This window comes from Culex pipiens, chromosome 2 (genome assembly GCF_016801865.2).
Source record: "Culex pipiens pallens isolate TS chromosome 2, TS_CPP_V2, whole genome shotgun sequence".
NCBI lineage: Eukaryota > Metazoa > Arthropoda > Insecta > Diptera > Culicidae > Culex > Culex pipiens.
The window spans coordinates 9,057,360-9,073,033 of record NC_068938.1 but is presented as its reverse complement, the minus strand read 5'-3'; the positions used below and the strand labels follow the sequence as shown (position 1 = coordinate 9,073,033).

At 38.6% G+C, this 15,674-nt stretch overlaps 2 protein-coding genes across 3 annotated transcripts; one reads left to right on the top strand and one right to left on the bottom strand.

Moving 5' to 3' along the window:
• Nucleotides 1-1,921: 1,921 nt before the first annotated feature.
• Nucleotides 1,922-4,144, bottom strand: LOC120412697 (uncharacterized). 2 transcript variants are annotated; one of them, XM_039573274.2, is made up of 5 exons: nucleotides 3,680-4,144; nucleotides 2,772-3,608; nucleotides 2,501-2,698; nucleotides 2,307-2,438; nucleotides 1,922-2,232 (listed from the first exon to the last, which is right to left on the bottom strand). In XM_039573274.2, exons 1-5 carry the CDS (start codon nucleotides 3,710-3,712, stop codon nucleotides 2,005-2,007), a joined length of 1,428 nt encoding a protein of 475 aa, XP_039429208.1. In that variant the 5' UTR covers nucleotides 3,713-4,144; the 3' UTR covers nucleotides 1,922-2,004. The 2 variants fall into 2 exon arrangements, with proteins under 2 accessions (XP_039429208.1, XP_039429209.1); XM_039573275.2 differs by having other exon boundaries at nucleotides 3,670-3,738.
• A 3,011-nt stretch (nucleotides 4,145-7,155) lies between these two features.
• On the top strand, nucleotides 7,156-8,163 carry LOC120412690 (dynein regulatory complex protein 10-like). Its single transcript, XM_039573266.2, has one exon. The coding sequence runs from the start codon at nucleotides 7,190-7,192 to the stop codon at nucleotides 8,090-8,092; it is 903 nt and encodes a 300-aa protein (XP_039429200.1). The 5' UTR covers nucleotides 7,156-7,189; the 3' UTR covers nucleotides 8,093-8,163.
• Nucleotides 8,164-15,674: the final 7,511 nt, after the last annotated feature.

Sequence of the window (15,674 nt, the reverse complement as noted above, 5' to 3'; positions counted from 1 at the left end):
ATTTTTGTAATTTTTGTCATTTTTGTCATTTTTGTCATTTTTGTCATTTTTGTCATTTTTGTCATTTTTGTCATTTTTGTCATTTTTGTCATTTTTGTCATTTTTGTCATTTTTGTCATTTTTGTCATTTTTGTCATTTTTGTCATTTTTGTCATTTTTGTCATTTTGTCATTTTTGTCATTTTTGTCATTTTTGTCATTTTTGTCATTTTTGTCATTTTTGTCATTTTTGTCATTTTTGTCATTTTTGTCATTTTTGTCATTTTTGTCATTTTTGTCATTTTTGTCATTTTTGTCATTTTTGTCATTTTTGTCATTTTTGTCATTTTTGTCATTTTTGTCATTTTTGTCATTTTTGTCATTTTTGTCATTTTTGTCATTTTTGTCATTTTTGTCATTTTTGTAATTTTTGTAATTTTTGTAATTTTTGTAATTTTTGTAATTTTTGTAATTTTTGTAATTTTTGTAATTTTTGTAATTTTTGTAATTTTTGTAATTTTTGTAATTTTTGTAATTTTTGTAATTTTTTAATTTTTGTAATTTTTGTAATTTTTGTAATTTTTGTAATTTTTGTAATTTTTGTAATTTTTGAAATTTTTGTAATTTTTGTAATTTTTGTAATTTTGTAATTTTTGTAATTTTTGTAATTTTTGTAATTTTTGTAATTTTTGTAATTTTTGTAATTTTTGTAATTTTTGTAATTTTTGTAATTTTTGTAATTTTTGTAATTTTTGTAATTTTTGTAATTTTTGTAATTTTTGTAATTTTTGTAATTTTTGTAATTTTTGTAATTTTTGTAATTTTTGTAATTTTTGTAATTTTTGTAATTTTTGTAATTTTTGTAATTTTTGTAATTTTTGTAATTTTTGTAATTTTTGTAATTTTTGTAATTTTTGTAATTTTTGTAATTTTTGTAATTTTTGTAATTTTGTAATTTTTGTAATTTTTGTAATTTTTGTAATTTTTGTAATTTTTGTAATTTTTGTAATTTTTGTAATTTTTGTAATTTTTGTAATTTTTTGTAATTTTTGTAATTTTTGTAATTTTTGTAATTTTTGTAATTTTTGTATTTTTTGTAATTTTTGTAATTTTTGTAATTTTTGTAATTTTTGTAATTTTTGTAATTTTTGTAATTTTTGTAATTTTTGTAATTTTTGTAATTTTTGTAATTTTTGTAATTTTTGTAATTTTTGTAATTTTTGTAATTTTGGTAATTTTGGTCATGTTGGTTGTTTTGGTAATTTTGGTAATTTTGGTAGGTTTGGTCATGTTGGTCATGTTGTTCATATAATTTTGGTCATTTGGGCATTTTGGTCATTTTGGTCATTTTGGTCATTTTGGTAATTTTGGTCATTTTGGTCATTTTTGTCATTTTGGTCATTTTGGTCATTTTGGTCATTTTGGTTATTTTGGTTATTTTGGTTATTTTGGTTATTTTGGTCATGTTGGTATTTTGGTCGTGTTGGTCATTTTGATAATATTGTTCATTTTGGTCATTTTGATCATTTTGGACATTTTGGTCATTTTGGTAATTTTGGTAATTTTGGTAATTTTGGTCATGTTGTTCATATTATTTTGGTCATTTTGGTCATTTTGACCATTTTGGTAATTTTTTTGTTTCGTTCAAATTTAAGCAACTCTAGTGCAGCAGGATCTGTCCCGCTGGCATCCCTGCCGAATCCAGTAGCGCGCCCCGCACTAAAAACACCTTTCGGCAGCGCACCTAATAAATATTTAAATTAGCTTCAATCAATCCCTCCGTACGCCTCCAAGGCCTTGATTGATTTTCTAATTTTTCGATAATGCTGCCGTCGAACTTCGGAACCCAGAGAGCCTTTCTCGATCGCGATCCCCGTGTCGTGATCAGTGATTTTCAGCATAAAGGCATTTCGGACTTTCGGGAATAACTGTAAACATTTTTTGGAGCTGAAACTTTTTCTTGAAAATTGTGATCGCTCTCTTAAAAATCGATGAATCGATCCGCCCCGGGGCATGCGTTTTCCCCTCAGCTGAGGAGGATGGTCGGCAGGTCGTGGTCCAGGGCGGCGGTTGAGCTGCTGGTGGCGATGATCTTGCTACTGGAATGCGAGATGCGAACGTGCGGCAGCAGACGGCCCAGGGCTTCGAAGGATGGAATTTTGGCCCGAGGGCTCACCAGAAAGCAGCAGTCCCAAAAGCGCAGATAGAAGATCGCCGGTGCCCGCTCGTAGATGATGTCCAGGATCAGCGAGCTCTGCGGGGGGAGAGAATTGGAACGAGTTGAAGATCTGGAGATATTTTGTTTGAAGCTTTCGAAGGGAGTCGTACCGTTCGCACGCAGCGCAGTATGATTTCGCGAACTTTCATCTTTGGGAACTGGAGCAGCAAATCCTCCTCCAGATAGACATCGTACAGAAATAGTTTGAGAATCGATTCAAAGTGACTAAAGTATCTGTTGAGCTGAAAAGAAATCAACCAAATTAAAATCAATCCATCAAACGTTCGATCAAGTAGTCACTCACATAAAATCTCTCAACGGGTCGATTGCTGAATCGTCCCTCGCGGATTGTGTGGTTTGAGATGCGAATCGTTGCCAGTGCTGGCGAGTCCTCGCCAAGGGGTGCCAAATTCTCCACATACGTGTGAAGATTTGCTAGATTTGGTAAGTTCCACGGTAGCAGATAGTCATCCTTTTCGATGCGAACCAGAAGCTCCAGTTTCTAAGATGGTATGAAAAATTATGATTTTTTTACAAACATAAGACAATATAAATTGAAAGCTGCAAACACTCACCTTCAAGCAACTCAGTTGTCTTATCACATTACAGGCCGCAACACACAAATCAGCTCCAAAAATTGATAAAGACTCCAGTTTTGTACAATAATGCAAAAGTGGCGCATAACCAAGTAGAAAGTCGTTGTGACGAAACACAATGCTAAGCGTAGTTATTTGTGCTAAAGTTTTCTTAAAATTATCACTTATATCATTTGGACTAGAAAATCGCTCTGGAAAGAACGTGTCTGACTTGAGTTTTAACGTTCGTAGTTTGTTGAAATTTCCAACATCACAGCACTTGAGCAGCAGGTTTAATCTTATAGTTTCAATGCACAACACTGTCAGCTGTTCTGCTACTGCTTCAATTAATTGTATTTCTTCTTGTTTGCTAACAGAAATCTCCAGAGATGTTAGAGATGTTGACAGATTCCACTTCCTCACATCATGCAACGCATCAAACTCGAAACAATTCAGAACCAGCACCTTCAGATTCGGAAATCGCACTAAACAACCACCAAACAACTCAGCCAGCAGATCACTTTGAACTCCTTCCAGCGTTAGCTCTTGCACGTTTTCAAGCACATTCTTCCCAAACACCACCCTGCGCAGTAGGCTGAGAAAGTTCCTTCTGTTCACAGATCTTGGACTAGATTCGTCGTCGCGTACGCGTACGCACGGAAATTTGCGCACATCCTCGCCGTTCATCTCGAACAGCTCCACGTTTTCGGGGTTCAACCGTAGCCGCCGCCCCAGCAGATAGTGTTTCGTGGTCAACATCCGGTACCAGCCGTGGCACACCAGATGCAGTGGGCGTCGTTCCGGCCCGGACAGTTGGTCGAAGATGCAGCACATTACCTGCGAAAACAATTGCAAAATGCTTTTCATTTCAGAAAAATACAACGCCCATCCAAGCAACCATTGATCACCTCAACTGGGAAGCGGTCTAGCGCCGACGACATGACGCTCTTTGCACTTCGAAACTTCAACTGCCAAACAAAAACAGATGCCAACTGCTATCGCGCACATCTGATCAACCGTCCGAAAAGCCCGTCCAGGAACGGCGCCCCGTGTGCAGTACTGTGTTTCGGGAGGGACGTAATTTTTCGGTGTCCCAAAAACGACACATGAACGCACATTTTTGTGAAAGGGGAAAGTACGGGAGAATGAGGGACGAAAACGAAAGGACAACAACAGGCGGAACGGGCCTGGCCCGAATGAAGCCGACGAACGTGAGGAAGAATCGGCAGTCGTCAATGTTGTAGAGGTCGCTTCCCTATGTTGCATGCTGGGTGTTTCGGTTAGTTGTTATTCTAAACTTGCGTGGTGGTTCTATATTTGAACACACGGCATTCCACTTTTGGGTGCTGGGTGTCGGTGACACGCATATGGCTATATTTAGATCTTGGGATTGTAGTTCCAGTGTATTTATAAACTGGAAGAAGTGAGTGTACAAAGAAAAAAATAATTATGAATGTAACATCATTAATGTAACAATTTTGCACGTCATTGTTTATTTAAATTCAAATACGTATTGGTGTAAATTTGCAACTAATCATACGTAAAAACATGATTTTACGTGGGATAAAGATACCGAATCTTAAGTTTACATCAATCGAGTTTTCATGTGTTTCATGATTTCCATGTCGAGTAAATTTACATTTTTTTTTGTGTATTTATAAACTTTTTCCAAGCAACAGTTGGCCATTTTGTAATTTGTATTAGGCTGGTACAAATATTTTTAAAAGTTTTTGTCACCACCCCCCTTCAAAATTGGCCCGAAAATACAGGGGGCAAAAAAAAAAAAAACTTACAATAAACTTCAAAATTTCAATGAAAATTGAAGTGCAACCCGCTGAAATCAAATTAAAATACATTCTTCTGCGTTTAAAATCATTTTTAGCATGTTTGGGTTTATTATTAAACAATCTTAAGATTTTTTGAAAATTTTCGATGCAAAATCTTTTTATTCGATACAATTTTTGTTTTTGACAGATCTTACATTTTTTTAAAACTAATGATTGCAAAACAACTGAACTAGTGTAAAATGCATTTTTTGCAATTCCGTCGTGAAACTACTTACTTTTCCTGTCATTCTTGAACGACGAAACAGCCTACTTTTCTGTACCAAAAATAACAGAATCGAATAGTAACCCATTTCAAAACAAATGCTGAAAAGTTCTACTTTTCAGCACTGAAATGGATGCTGAAAAGTTGAACTTTTCAGCACTTGTTAGGAAAAGTTATACTTTTCAACATTTTTTTGATTTGAACGATTCATTGACTCAATGCATGGACATTTGTCCTATAATTCTGTCCAAAGGGTGTTTTTCGGAATTGCAAAAAACGTTGTATGGAACTCGTTGCAAAACTTGATTTTTCATCACTCGTCGTATTTATCTAACTCGGTAAACCTCGTTAGATAAATGTACGACTCGTGCTGAAAAAATCCTCTTTTTGCAACTTGTTGCATAAACTACTATTAAAACACTTTTTTCATTCAAATGTGAAGACTATGGCTTGTTATTTAAATTTTTATTTCTTTTTTTTTTTGCCCCCCCCCCTTGGCCAGGGCCGAGGGACAAAAACTTTTTTAAATATTTGCATCGGCCTTAATATTAAATTACAAGCATTTTATTATTTGTATCCATTTTTTTGTTATTGCACCTAATTCCGGAACGTTGTTTAATCAGTGAGGCTGGTACAAATATTTTTTAAAGTTTTTTCAAGTTATGAGCATTTTAACCCTCTACAACCTAACTCCACTTCTAGGGGGGCTTCGATTTAAAAATTTGCCCAAAATCTATTTTCAATCATTTTTTGAAAGAAGATTTCTTAAAATTTTACAAAATTTTGGAGCTGGAAGTTTAATTTGTTTTATTTGACTTTGCCAATGTTTTAAAAAATGACATTTTTTAGGGGTCACATTTGGCTGTGTTTTTTACTAAAAAGAAGTATGCAATAATTTTTGTACTGTCCAAGACTCTACGCATTTTTTTTATAATTTAAATGATGATAATGTCATTCAAAATCAGATAGGCCAAATGTAATTTTATTAAGTGCTATAGGACAATTAAAAACAAACATAAACTAAACAAGATAAATGCAAAATAAAATACTAAAAATAAAATAAGAATAACATAAAACAAGAGAAGTAAAGTTTTTCGTAAAACAAAAGTTGGTCAAAATGACCTCCTGTACAAGGGAAAAATACACATTTTCGTAAAAAAATCGGGCTGTAGAGGGTTAAGGTTTTTTGTTATTTTTCGTTTGTTTGCAATTCAAAAATATTCCATGGAGAAATGCACCCCCTCTGAAACGAATGTTATATTTTTGAGTTAATCAGACTGCTGGTTGTAAAAAATATTTTTTGTTTCAGTTTCACTTAATTAGCCTTCATTTCTCAACTCGTGATATCTCGTTATTTAATGATTCTATTTGCAGTGTTAAAAATTAAACTTTTGTGAAATTTTGGCTAGATGTGAAAATTTCTAAAAAGTTTAATTTTTGAGCAGAATGAAGAATGAATGAATAAATGAACCAAATTTCAAGAAATCACGAGTTGAAAAATGAGGGCAAAATTGACTGATACTGAGAAAAAAAAAATATTTTTCAATTCCAAATCACTCAGAAAACCCAACAAAAACCTCTAGAATTCTAAATTGTCTCATCATGAATCGTAAAGCAGCAAATCTAAAGTTTTATTTTTAAAGATCCAACAAACCAAAATTTTGGTGTATTTTTCTTTTTGGGTGTTTTGAGTACCCCTGACTCAAGGCGGTTTTCAAAGCACCAAAAGTGCAACAACAAAATTGTTCACAGGCCTTTTTTTTAAGCAAATGAAATTTGCAATGTTCAACCAAGATGGAATAAATTTTAATTTGACCCCTTGTGTCGATAATTTTTAATAGATTTATTTTTTTTTTAAATAAATGAACCGAATCTAAATATGAGCTGGTATGGCCAAAGATGAGATAACGTTGCAGTCAGATTCGGACCAATTGTCTCAAATTTAAATTTTGGAGGGTTGAAATTTTATGTTTTTGCAACTCCATTGCGAAACTATTTACTTTTTCAGAACAGAATCTAGAAGTATTACTTATTCGATACAACAAACACGCTTGAATGGGTGCTATAAAGTTGAATTTTTCAGGACTTGTATTTCAATACTACATACGGACGTTCGACATAACATCCCATCCATAGATTTTTTTTCGGAAATGTACAAAAATGTGGTTGTAAATCGTTGCAAAGCTTGTTTTTTTAGCACTCTTCATATTTATTCATCTCGGTAAATCTCGTCGAATAGATGTAAGATACGTTTCACAACATTGTGTTCAATAACCTTGGAACGGATTAAAAAAAAAGAAATTGCTAATACCAACATTAAACAATAAAACACACAACCCAGCAAGCCAGTTTTACCAAACCCACAAACCATGGAACCACTCGACAAGACAGAACAAACTGCCTTATCGCAGCTGCTTCAAAACGCCATAACCAGGTTCAAAGTGCTGAACCTGAACCCACGCCGCGATGACCTGTTGGACCCGTCGGAATCGTACTCCATCGGCGAAGTTCTGCTCCAGCACGTGGACTTCCTGGACGCCGTCCAATACCTCACGGTGGACGAACCGGACCCGGCGCTGCTGCGTCGGTTGAGCAAGCTGGACTCGCGCCAGGGCCAGGACAATCCGTACAGCTATTGGCACTTTTCGAAGCTGTTGATCGACGTGCGATCGCTGGAGAAGCAGCTGGAGGTGCTGCGGGAGGTTTTCAACGATTTGAATGAGGAGTTTCATGGGAGAAGACAGTTGGAGATTGGTAGGAATCGGTTTGTTGGCAAGTGGGAACCTGCTAGGAGGGAGCAGTTGGTGAAGGCGATGGAGATTCGTGAGTTGGAGTTTCGGAAGGAGACTGAGGTGCTGGAGCGTTACGTTGGGAGTGGGATGGATGCTGCGAGGAAGATTGACGACCATTACAGCTGGCAGTTGGCGAAGGTCGAGACGGACATCAACGATTGGATGGAACGGTTTGACCGGGAAAAGGACGATATTGATTCGAGACTGCAGAAGGCACGTGCCAAGAAGAGACAGTGGGATGAGATGAAGGGGGAGGTTGAGCGTAGAAAGGAGGAAGTGGCTCAGCTGGAGGTTAGGGAGCGTACGTTGAGCGAGGAAGCGGAACATCGGCGGATGTGCGAAAAATTTGCGGTGAGGATTCAGGCTTGGTGGCGTGGGGTTATGGTTCGGAAGGGATTTGGCAAGGGAAAGAAAAAGAAGGGTAAGAAGGGAGCGAAGAAAGGGGCGAAGAAGGGGAAAGCCAAGAAGTCGAAGAAATAATGTATTTGATGTTAGGATCTTCAATGTTTGCAATGTTCTGAATAAACGGATTCAAAAATACTTCATAACTCATTCACCACTGTCATAAAGTCCGGCGGCTACGAGTTAACAGCTCCAATAAAGGTAAGACATTTCGATAAATTGGTTATCGCACCTCGGCGGCAGTCGCGTTAAAGAGCAACTCACACACATATCGCAAGAAGGCAGGAAAAAAGGTAATATCCTTCAATTCATATGGCGATCGTGCACGCTAAAACAACTGTCAGTTACCACGGACTGGCCGTAACAGAACCGATGAAACAAAAAAAATAAAAGCTGCGAATAAAAAGTCCTATTCTGGAAGCCGGGGTGCCGACCAGATAAATTGATCAATAAATAAAATAAATGAAAATAAATAAACATTCCCACGCCACTGTCTGCGGTCACTTATGCGGCGGGCATTGCCGCGTCCGTGAAGGTTCCCCAGCCGCAAGTGGCGGTTCCTGCATGGGCAGCTGGGGTTAAATAGACAACACACTCATTTGAGAAAAGTAATCTTGCCCATTTGACTCAAACTATCCGAAAATCTACAGACAGTATCGACGCGTGATCCCGTGGTCTAAGTTCAACCTAAACCACGAGTCCGAACACACGTTGGATGGTTCTGTGCCCCGAAAGGCCAGTCAGTACAAACTTGCCACCGCGCTCCCCTTCCGCGAGGGGAGACCTTTGGGGACTTGGGCCACCGCGTGTCTAATCCTTGTAAGCTTTTGTTGGCGCGCACCGCACGACGAGGTCGTTGTTTGTTCTCGTACGTACGTACGAACAACACGTGGGTTCGTAACGGCTTAAGCGAACTCTCGTGCCGGGGAGCTTTACTGGCATTAATCTCATTAGACGCAGAATTGGTGGATTTATTGTTGTGTGGAATTTGACGTGAGCGGTTTTTGAGAGATTAATTCAAAATATCGTGTTACGAAATTATTGATCAAGAAATTGATTTATTTTAAATTGTAACGATAGAGAAACAAATATATAGTCTACCTGATCACGCCGAACATAACTTCCAGCATCGCCTGATCATTCCCCTCAGGGGCTTCTCTGCCGAATCAAAACAAACATTTCTTCTCTCGCTGATCGTCATCACATATTCAGCCGTTTTTCGTCGGAAATTGGGCAGAAAATTCGCCACAGCGCGTCGCCGTCCAAACAACATAACCGTTAAATAAAACCTCATTAAACGAGGAATTCCCCTCCACGCTCAAACTTATCCGATTAAAATTAAACTGAGTTCAGGCTCCTCGTAAGTTTATTAAAAATAACATCTCGCGCTGCGATTAATTCCGGCCATTTCAAATCCAATTCGAGACAACATCATACAAAATCACCCCACATCAGTAGCATTAGGGGGCACCCACGTGAAGATTTCTGGCGAACCGAACTCTTTTTTTTTCGTTTTCTAAAAGTCATCTCACCCATTAGATCTCCTGCCACAAAAAAAACTCCCAGCAGATTTAGGCTCGTCATGTAGAAAGTCATCCCCCGTTCCAAGTCTATTTGACCCGGTGGCGCGCTAACGACTTTTCGATCTCTATAATACAAACTCCGAGGGACGACCCGAAGACCTTAACTACCGGCTACCAAGTCATTATCAATCCCATATATCTCGGGCGACCTCGGCCGGATTGTCCAAACTGAACTCTCCCCATGACGTACGTGAACATAAAATTAGGCATCGCTGTTTTTCGCTCTCTCGCGTAAGAAGGACCCCTCGGAAAACAAGATGGAGATGGCCCCACTGCTGATTATTATAATGCTACTGGAATCAGACCCCGAGTGAGAGGGGCCACCTCGCACACCAAATTATCATTAAACGTACAGCCGAAGCTATTAATTTCGGTGGATTTGGTGGTTCACGCGGTCCCGAAATGACCCCTCGGTAAAGACCCCAAGGGATCGCCCAATAGAGAGAGCGGAACGGGGTGACCACTTGTTCTGCGGTCGTGTCCACTCGCTTGTAAATAGACTCCCCGCCGGGCAGCCTGGCAATCAGCCGGTGGTCATCATAGTGCGTTGTCGAACGCACTAGTGTTTTGGACCTTTTTCCCCCGATTGTTGATGCTGGAGAGGTGATAAAAACGACCAACTGAAGGAAAGTTTAGGTCAGGTTGGGAAAAAATGGTCAACCTTTTCAAAAATATTATTAAAAATCCAAAAATCATTCTAGAAAACACTGAAATTTGAAAACAAAAAATGATAAAAATCTTCAAGATACCCCAATTTACCCTACTGCGGGAAGGTGCGCGAATCGAATCCAACCAGCCTATGTAATTATCGAATAAAGTGGCCTGAAATCTATATTTATGTTTAAATTGCAAACCAAATTAAGAGTGAGCGCGATGATGTCGGCATGCGATATGGCATCCGCGCCGTGCGTCAGCATGGAATGATCGATTGTTGAGGGAAGAAAGAGTTTTTTTGTGTGTGAACTTTTGTTCTTTATTGGCATGACATGCTGTTGTGTTGTAATATTTAGACAGTTTCCTCAGTTTCAATGGTGCTGTGTATGGAACCAAATTTCAATACACGTTAAAAAAAATGTATGGATTAATTGCAACTGCGTTACGTAATAAAAGAACGGACACTTTAAAAATATAATTTGCATAGCATAGCATAGCATTACAATTCTGTACCACGCTGTAGAGGGTGACACAATATGCAATTCAATATTCTTAGACATTTGATTGCTGCCCAGTGGTAATAAAAATATCTGAGATCGTAAATTTCCACACTGTACTCCAAGGCCACGCCCATATAGCTCCGGGGGATTTGAAGAGTTTAAAAAGAAACTGTTTATTCTAATGGTGCTGAACTCAAAATTGCACAATAAAAATTTAGCAGTTTCTTCTTGGTTCCCCATTACATTAACTTTGTTAACGATTACGTGAACTCATTTTAAAAGTGTGTTTAAAAGTGTGTATTAAAAATTTTTAAAATCATTTTACGATAATTTGAAGTAAAATAACCTCAGCCAGAATTGCTTCACAAATGTTACAATTTACAGCACAATGAAACCCTCACCCTTCATCAAGCCTAACGTCACATCTTAAGAGCATCACTTCACGTGAATGTCCAGACATTGTCCACCTTGTTGATACCGCGTGCAATAAAGTACGATGCGCCACCATCACCGCCACGGTGCCGCAATGACAATTTAGCTAAATTGTAGATAAAAAGAGCCCTCTAATGAAGACATCGCGAGACGCAGATTGCGCCCGAGAGCCGTTTAAAGTTTATGAAAATTTATCGCTTCGATAAACGCTTGCAACATAAATAGAAAGGGCTTCCCACCAACCCTCGTCCCCCAGGACAGGGGGCTGCATTCGGAAAGTGGTTAGGAGTAATAATAACATAACCTCAAATATATTGATCATCATAAATTCAATAAACAAACGCCACAATGAGCCGCCATGACACCGTCTCGAGAGAGAGGAGGTCGGGAAAATCGGAGGAAAATCTGCCGAGATGTGGCCAAGTGTGAAAGGCCGTGGCCTGATGCAGGACCGGATCAGGAGAAAGAACCGACGCCGCCGTCGTCGTTTGGAGTGAATAATGTTCGGGAATAGTGCCATAAATCTTCCCGGCAGTGAGTGTGTGTTGTGTAATAATACTTTTACACTCGAAGTCGATGGCTCTGTGGCGGCGTGTTTGGATTGGATTTGGTAAAGGGTTGGCAGGGTTGCCAGATTTTGGGAAATTGTTCTAAAATTATTCAAGTCTCAACATGACAAAAATGACAAAAATGACAAAAATGACAAAAATGACAAAAATGACAAAAATGACAAAAATGACAAAAATGACAAAAATGACAAAAATGACAAAAATGACAAAAATGACAAAAATGACAAAAATGACAAAAATGACAAAAATGACAAAAATGACAAAAAATGACAAAAATGACAAAAATGACAAAAATGACAAAAATGACAAAAATGACAAAAATGACAAAAATGACAAAAATGACAAAAATGACAAAAATGACAAAAATGACAAAAATGACAAAAATGACAAAAATGACAAAAATGACAAAAATGACAAAAATGACAAAAATGACAAAAATGACAAAAATGACAAAAATGAAAAAAATGACAAAAATGACAAAAATGACAAAAATGACAAAAATGACAAAAATGACAAAAATGACAAAAATGACAAAAATGACAAAAATGACAAAAATGACAAAAATGACAAAAATGACAAAAATGACAAAAATGACAAAAATGACAAAAATGACAAAAATAAACATATCTGGCAACCCTTCCCCAATCGATGCCCGGCGTCGTCGGCGGCGACGGGGACGTTGATTCTTCAGTCTTCTGGGTGTTTTATTACTCATTGGGATCGCGAGATGGCGCACCAAATAGATCCCCCACTCCCTCTTCCCCTTCCCCTAAGGAGTCTCCTTCGGGGGGTGCCAATAACTTTGCCTCGTCGTCGCCGACGCTCGAAGTTTGCCGCCAAAAGACCTCTAACGCGGGCAACGCGAGAGGTGAAAATGATAGTTAAATTTAGTGGCGGATTGTAAATTACACTGCTCTACAATGAAGAGACCATTGCCCGGGCAGACCCGAATGCGCTGAATGACAAATATCAACATAAATCTTGCAAAACACGGACCCCAGTGCTGGTAGTGAGAGGGAAATTTATCGTCCCTTCGAAGTAATTTTACAGCGCAGCTCGCTGAAAAAAAAAAAAAAGCAATCGTTCTAAACAATTTAATTAGCCGCCGTTTTGAACGTCCCTTTTTATGTTACGAAACGACTGATTTTTTTCTGAATGAATCCTCGTTGTCCCTGTAAGGATCGTAAACGAGCCCCCTAAATTTCCATCAAATTTGGGTCCACTTTTACGACGGTACGTCATTTGTCCTCGTTTTTTGGAGTGGGACATCAAAAAGTTTGATGACGTTGGAGCACAAATTTAGGTTCGTCGCCTGGATGACGGTGTGGCGGCGTTCAAGTCTCGTGACTGTAGCACGTTGCTTGGCACAGGAATCAGGATGAACGGGGATGCTAATTTGCAGCATTGTCATGTCAAAGTGGTTCGTTTTATGACGTCTGCGGAAGAGATTACAACATGAGTATTGGACATCTTGGGCGTCATAAATGTGTAAGTATGGGTCATTTCGTCATCTTTATAAAAGTGGTGTGCGTCATAAAGAAGTGGTTTAATTGGTGGTATAATATTCTTAAAATGTAAGCTGATCGTTTTGAGAAGACTTATATACTTTTTTTTTTAATTTTTTATGAGCAGATTTAGGTTATTATGAATATTTATCAACATTTACCAAAATTGTTATTTTTTTGTATAACCTTTATAAAGATAAAATTAAAGATATATTTGCTGCCTGAAGTAGTAGAAATCAATGTTACAAACGAAATAAATCGCACACAAAGTTGAATGCAAATGCAACCGTTTCACGATTGATTCGAACAGGTTCCTGTGAAATCGCAATTATGTTAAAATCCTGCCTCAATTGTTTGCGAGCGGCAAATGCTCAAAGGTCCCACCAATTCCATTCATGAAGCCGCCAGGAAAATTTTCGAACAAGTCCAAAATGCTACCGCGATGATGCTAAATGTGTGATAAATTGAATCTTGAAGGGACCTCCTCTCGTACACAACGGTTTCGGCTCCAGACTCGAACTTCAGAATCCCTTTCATTCATAAATTCGGTGGGCACTTGTTTGGTGATTTTGTTTCTTCGCTTTTTTTTCCTCCTTTTTATCCCGATTCATTCGATTCCGATTTATTGGAGATACCTTTTTCCGCTTCATTAATTGAGGCAAAATACGTCCCTTTTGTTCCAAGCCGTCGTCTTCACTTTCGTTTGCTGTTTTGATGTTTGGCGGAAGCTTCCTGTCTTATTTTTCCGTTCGATTAAACCGTTGCGAATCGATTATCCTGATGGCCAATGGTTTCGAACTTTTGAGCGCGAACATTGTATGCCTTCCACCCACCTGCGCTTCTGAGTTCATCAGCTGTGAAAAATGATGCTGAGTTTTGTGATTTCTTCAAAATTTTCAACGAGCAGCAGTGCCAAGTTGCCTCTTCCGCGAGGACCTTCAGGTAATAAATTAGTCTGAGCAAAGCGATTTGCACGTGAAGATTTTTCATTCATTGGTTTGGTGTCGAAAGGCGCTAGAGTTAGAGCGGAAATGGGTAGGGTTAAGGGAACACGTTTTATCTTAAATATCACAACTCAATATTTTTGAAGTCGATGTCAGTAAACGCTTCAGTTTCGTAATGGTATGATAGATTTGGGCTCTCTGAACACGCTCCAATCGATAGAATAAAATTTTAGTGAATTTTCTGCCAATTAATAAAATTGTAAATTTCCGGTATAAATGATATGAAACCATCTTAAGCAACCATGAGCATGCCTGATTTGTGCAACACCCACAGAAACATGTGAGTTCTTATTTAGGAACTGGGAAAAATTTATTCCAATTTTTGGTAATAGTTGAAAATAGCATCACTCACCCTTCCCTAAGATCTCCAATAGATCTAGTTGAGGTCCCACAACCCCCTTCCCTCAACGCGAAAGAGCTATTATTTCACTAATGCTCCGTAGCCAACAGCCGATCGATCGTTTCTCGCCGGTTTTTTTTCTCCACCATGAAGTGTAAGAAATAAGAAAAATTACCAACTGTCGCGGGGACATTCCGCGGGGCCCATAAATCAAAAGGCAACAATTAAACCAGCTCAAGTGAGTTCGCAGATCTCGGGCCACGGTTTCGCACCTATTGGCGCGGCTGTCGTCGATCGATTGGCTGGTTGGTGACCGTGCCCGCCAGACCCGTCCCAAATCCCTCGAGGTGATCTAAAATATCAATTACGGGTTCAATAATTGAAAAGGGGGGTAAAAAATAAAGTCTGAATGGTGGGCCAAAGGTGTCCCCTCGGTCGTCGGAGATAAATCGCCACGGCATTTGTCCGCACGCTCGTAACCTGTCACACACGTGGTCGTGGACCGCTAGGATTAGGTGGACACTTGCGTCGCGCGTTGGCTTGGCCGGGGACCTGTTGTGCTGGGTGTACCGCGGTACTGAGCAAACAATGCCATTATAAATTTAAAACCTGTGTGAGACCCTGTGACGACGAAGCGGCCGGCGGTTGGAACAACATTTTAATACATTATTGATCAGTCTAAGGGAAATTTATTGCGTTCATGTTCGGATAGAGAGCAAATCAGAGCAGTAAGCCCGTATTGAGAAAAAAAAAATCAATATTTAACTAATAGACGACTACATGTTATTACAACATGCAAAGCCCTTTAAACAAAAATTAACGTAGATTTTTAACTACTTTTAGCTAGGGTGGCCACTCAAGTCGGGAAATCGAGAAAGTCGGGAAAAAGTAGGGAATTTGCCATAATCCACTAAAAATTGAGAAAAAGTTGAAAATTTGAAAATGGCGGTTGTCCACGGTCCATACAAAAAAGATTTTTTTTTTGCATGGGCAATTGTCCACGAAAGGGGTGGGGGGGGGGGGGGGTTTGAGGTTTCCAAAAAAGTGTCCACGTGGTTTATGGATGGTCCCTA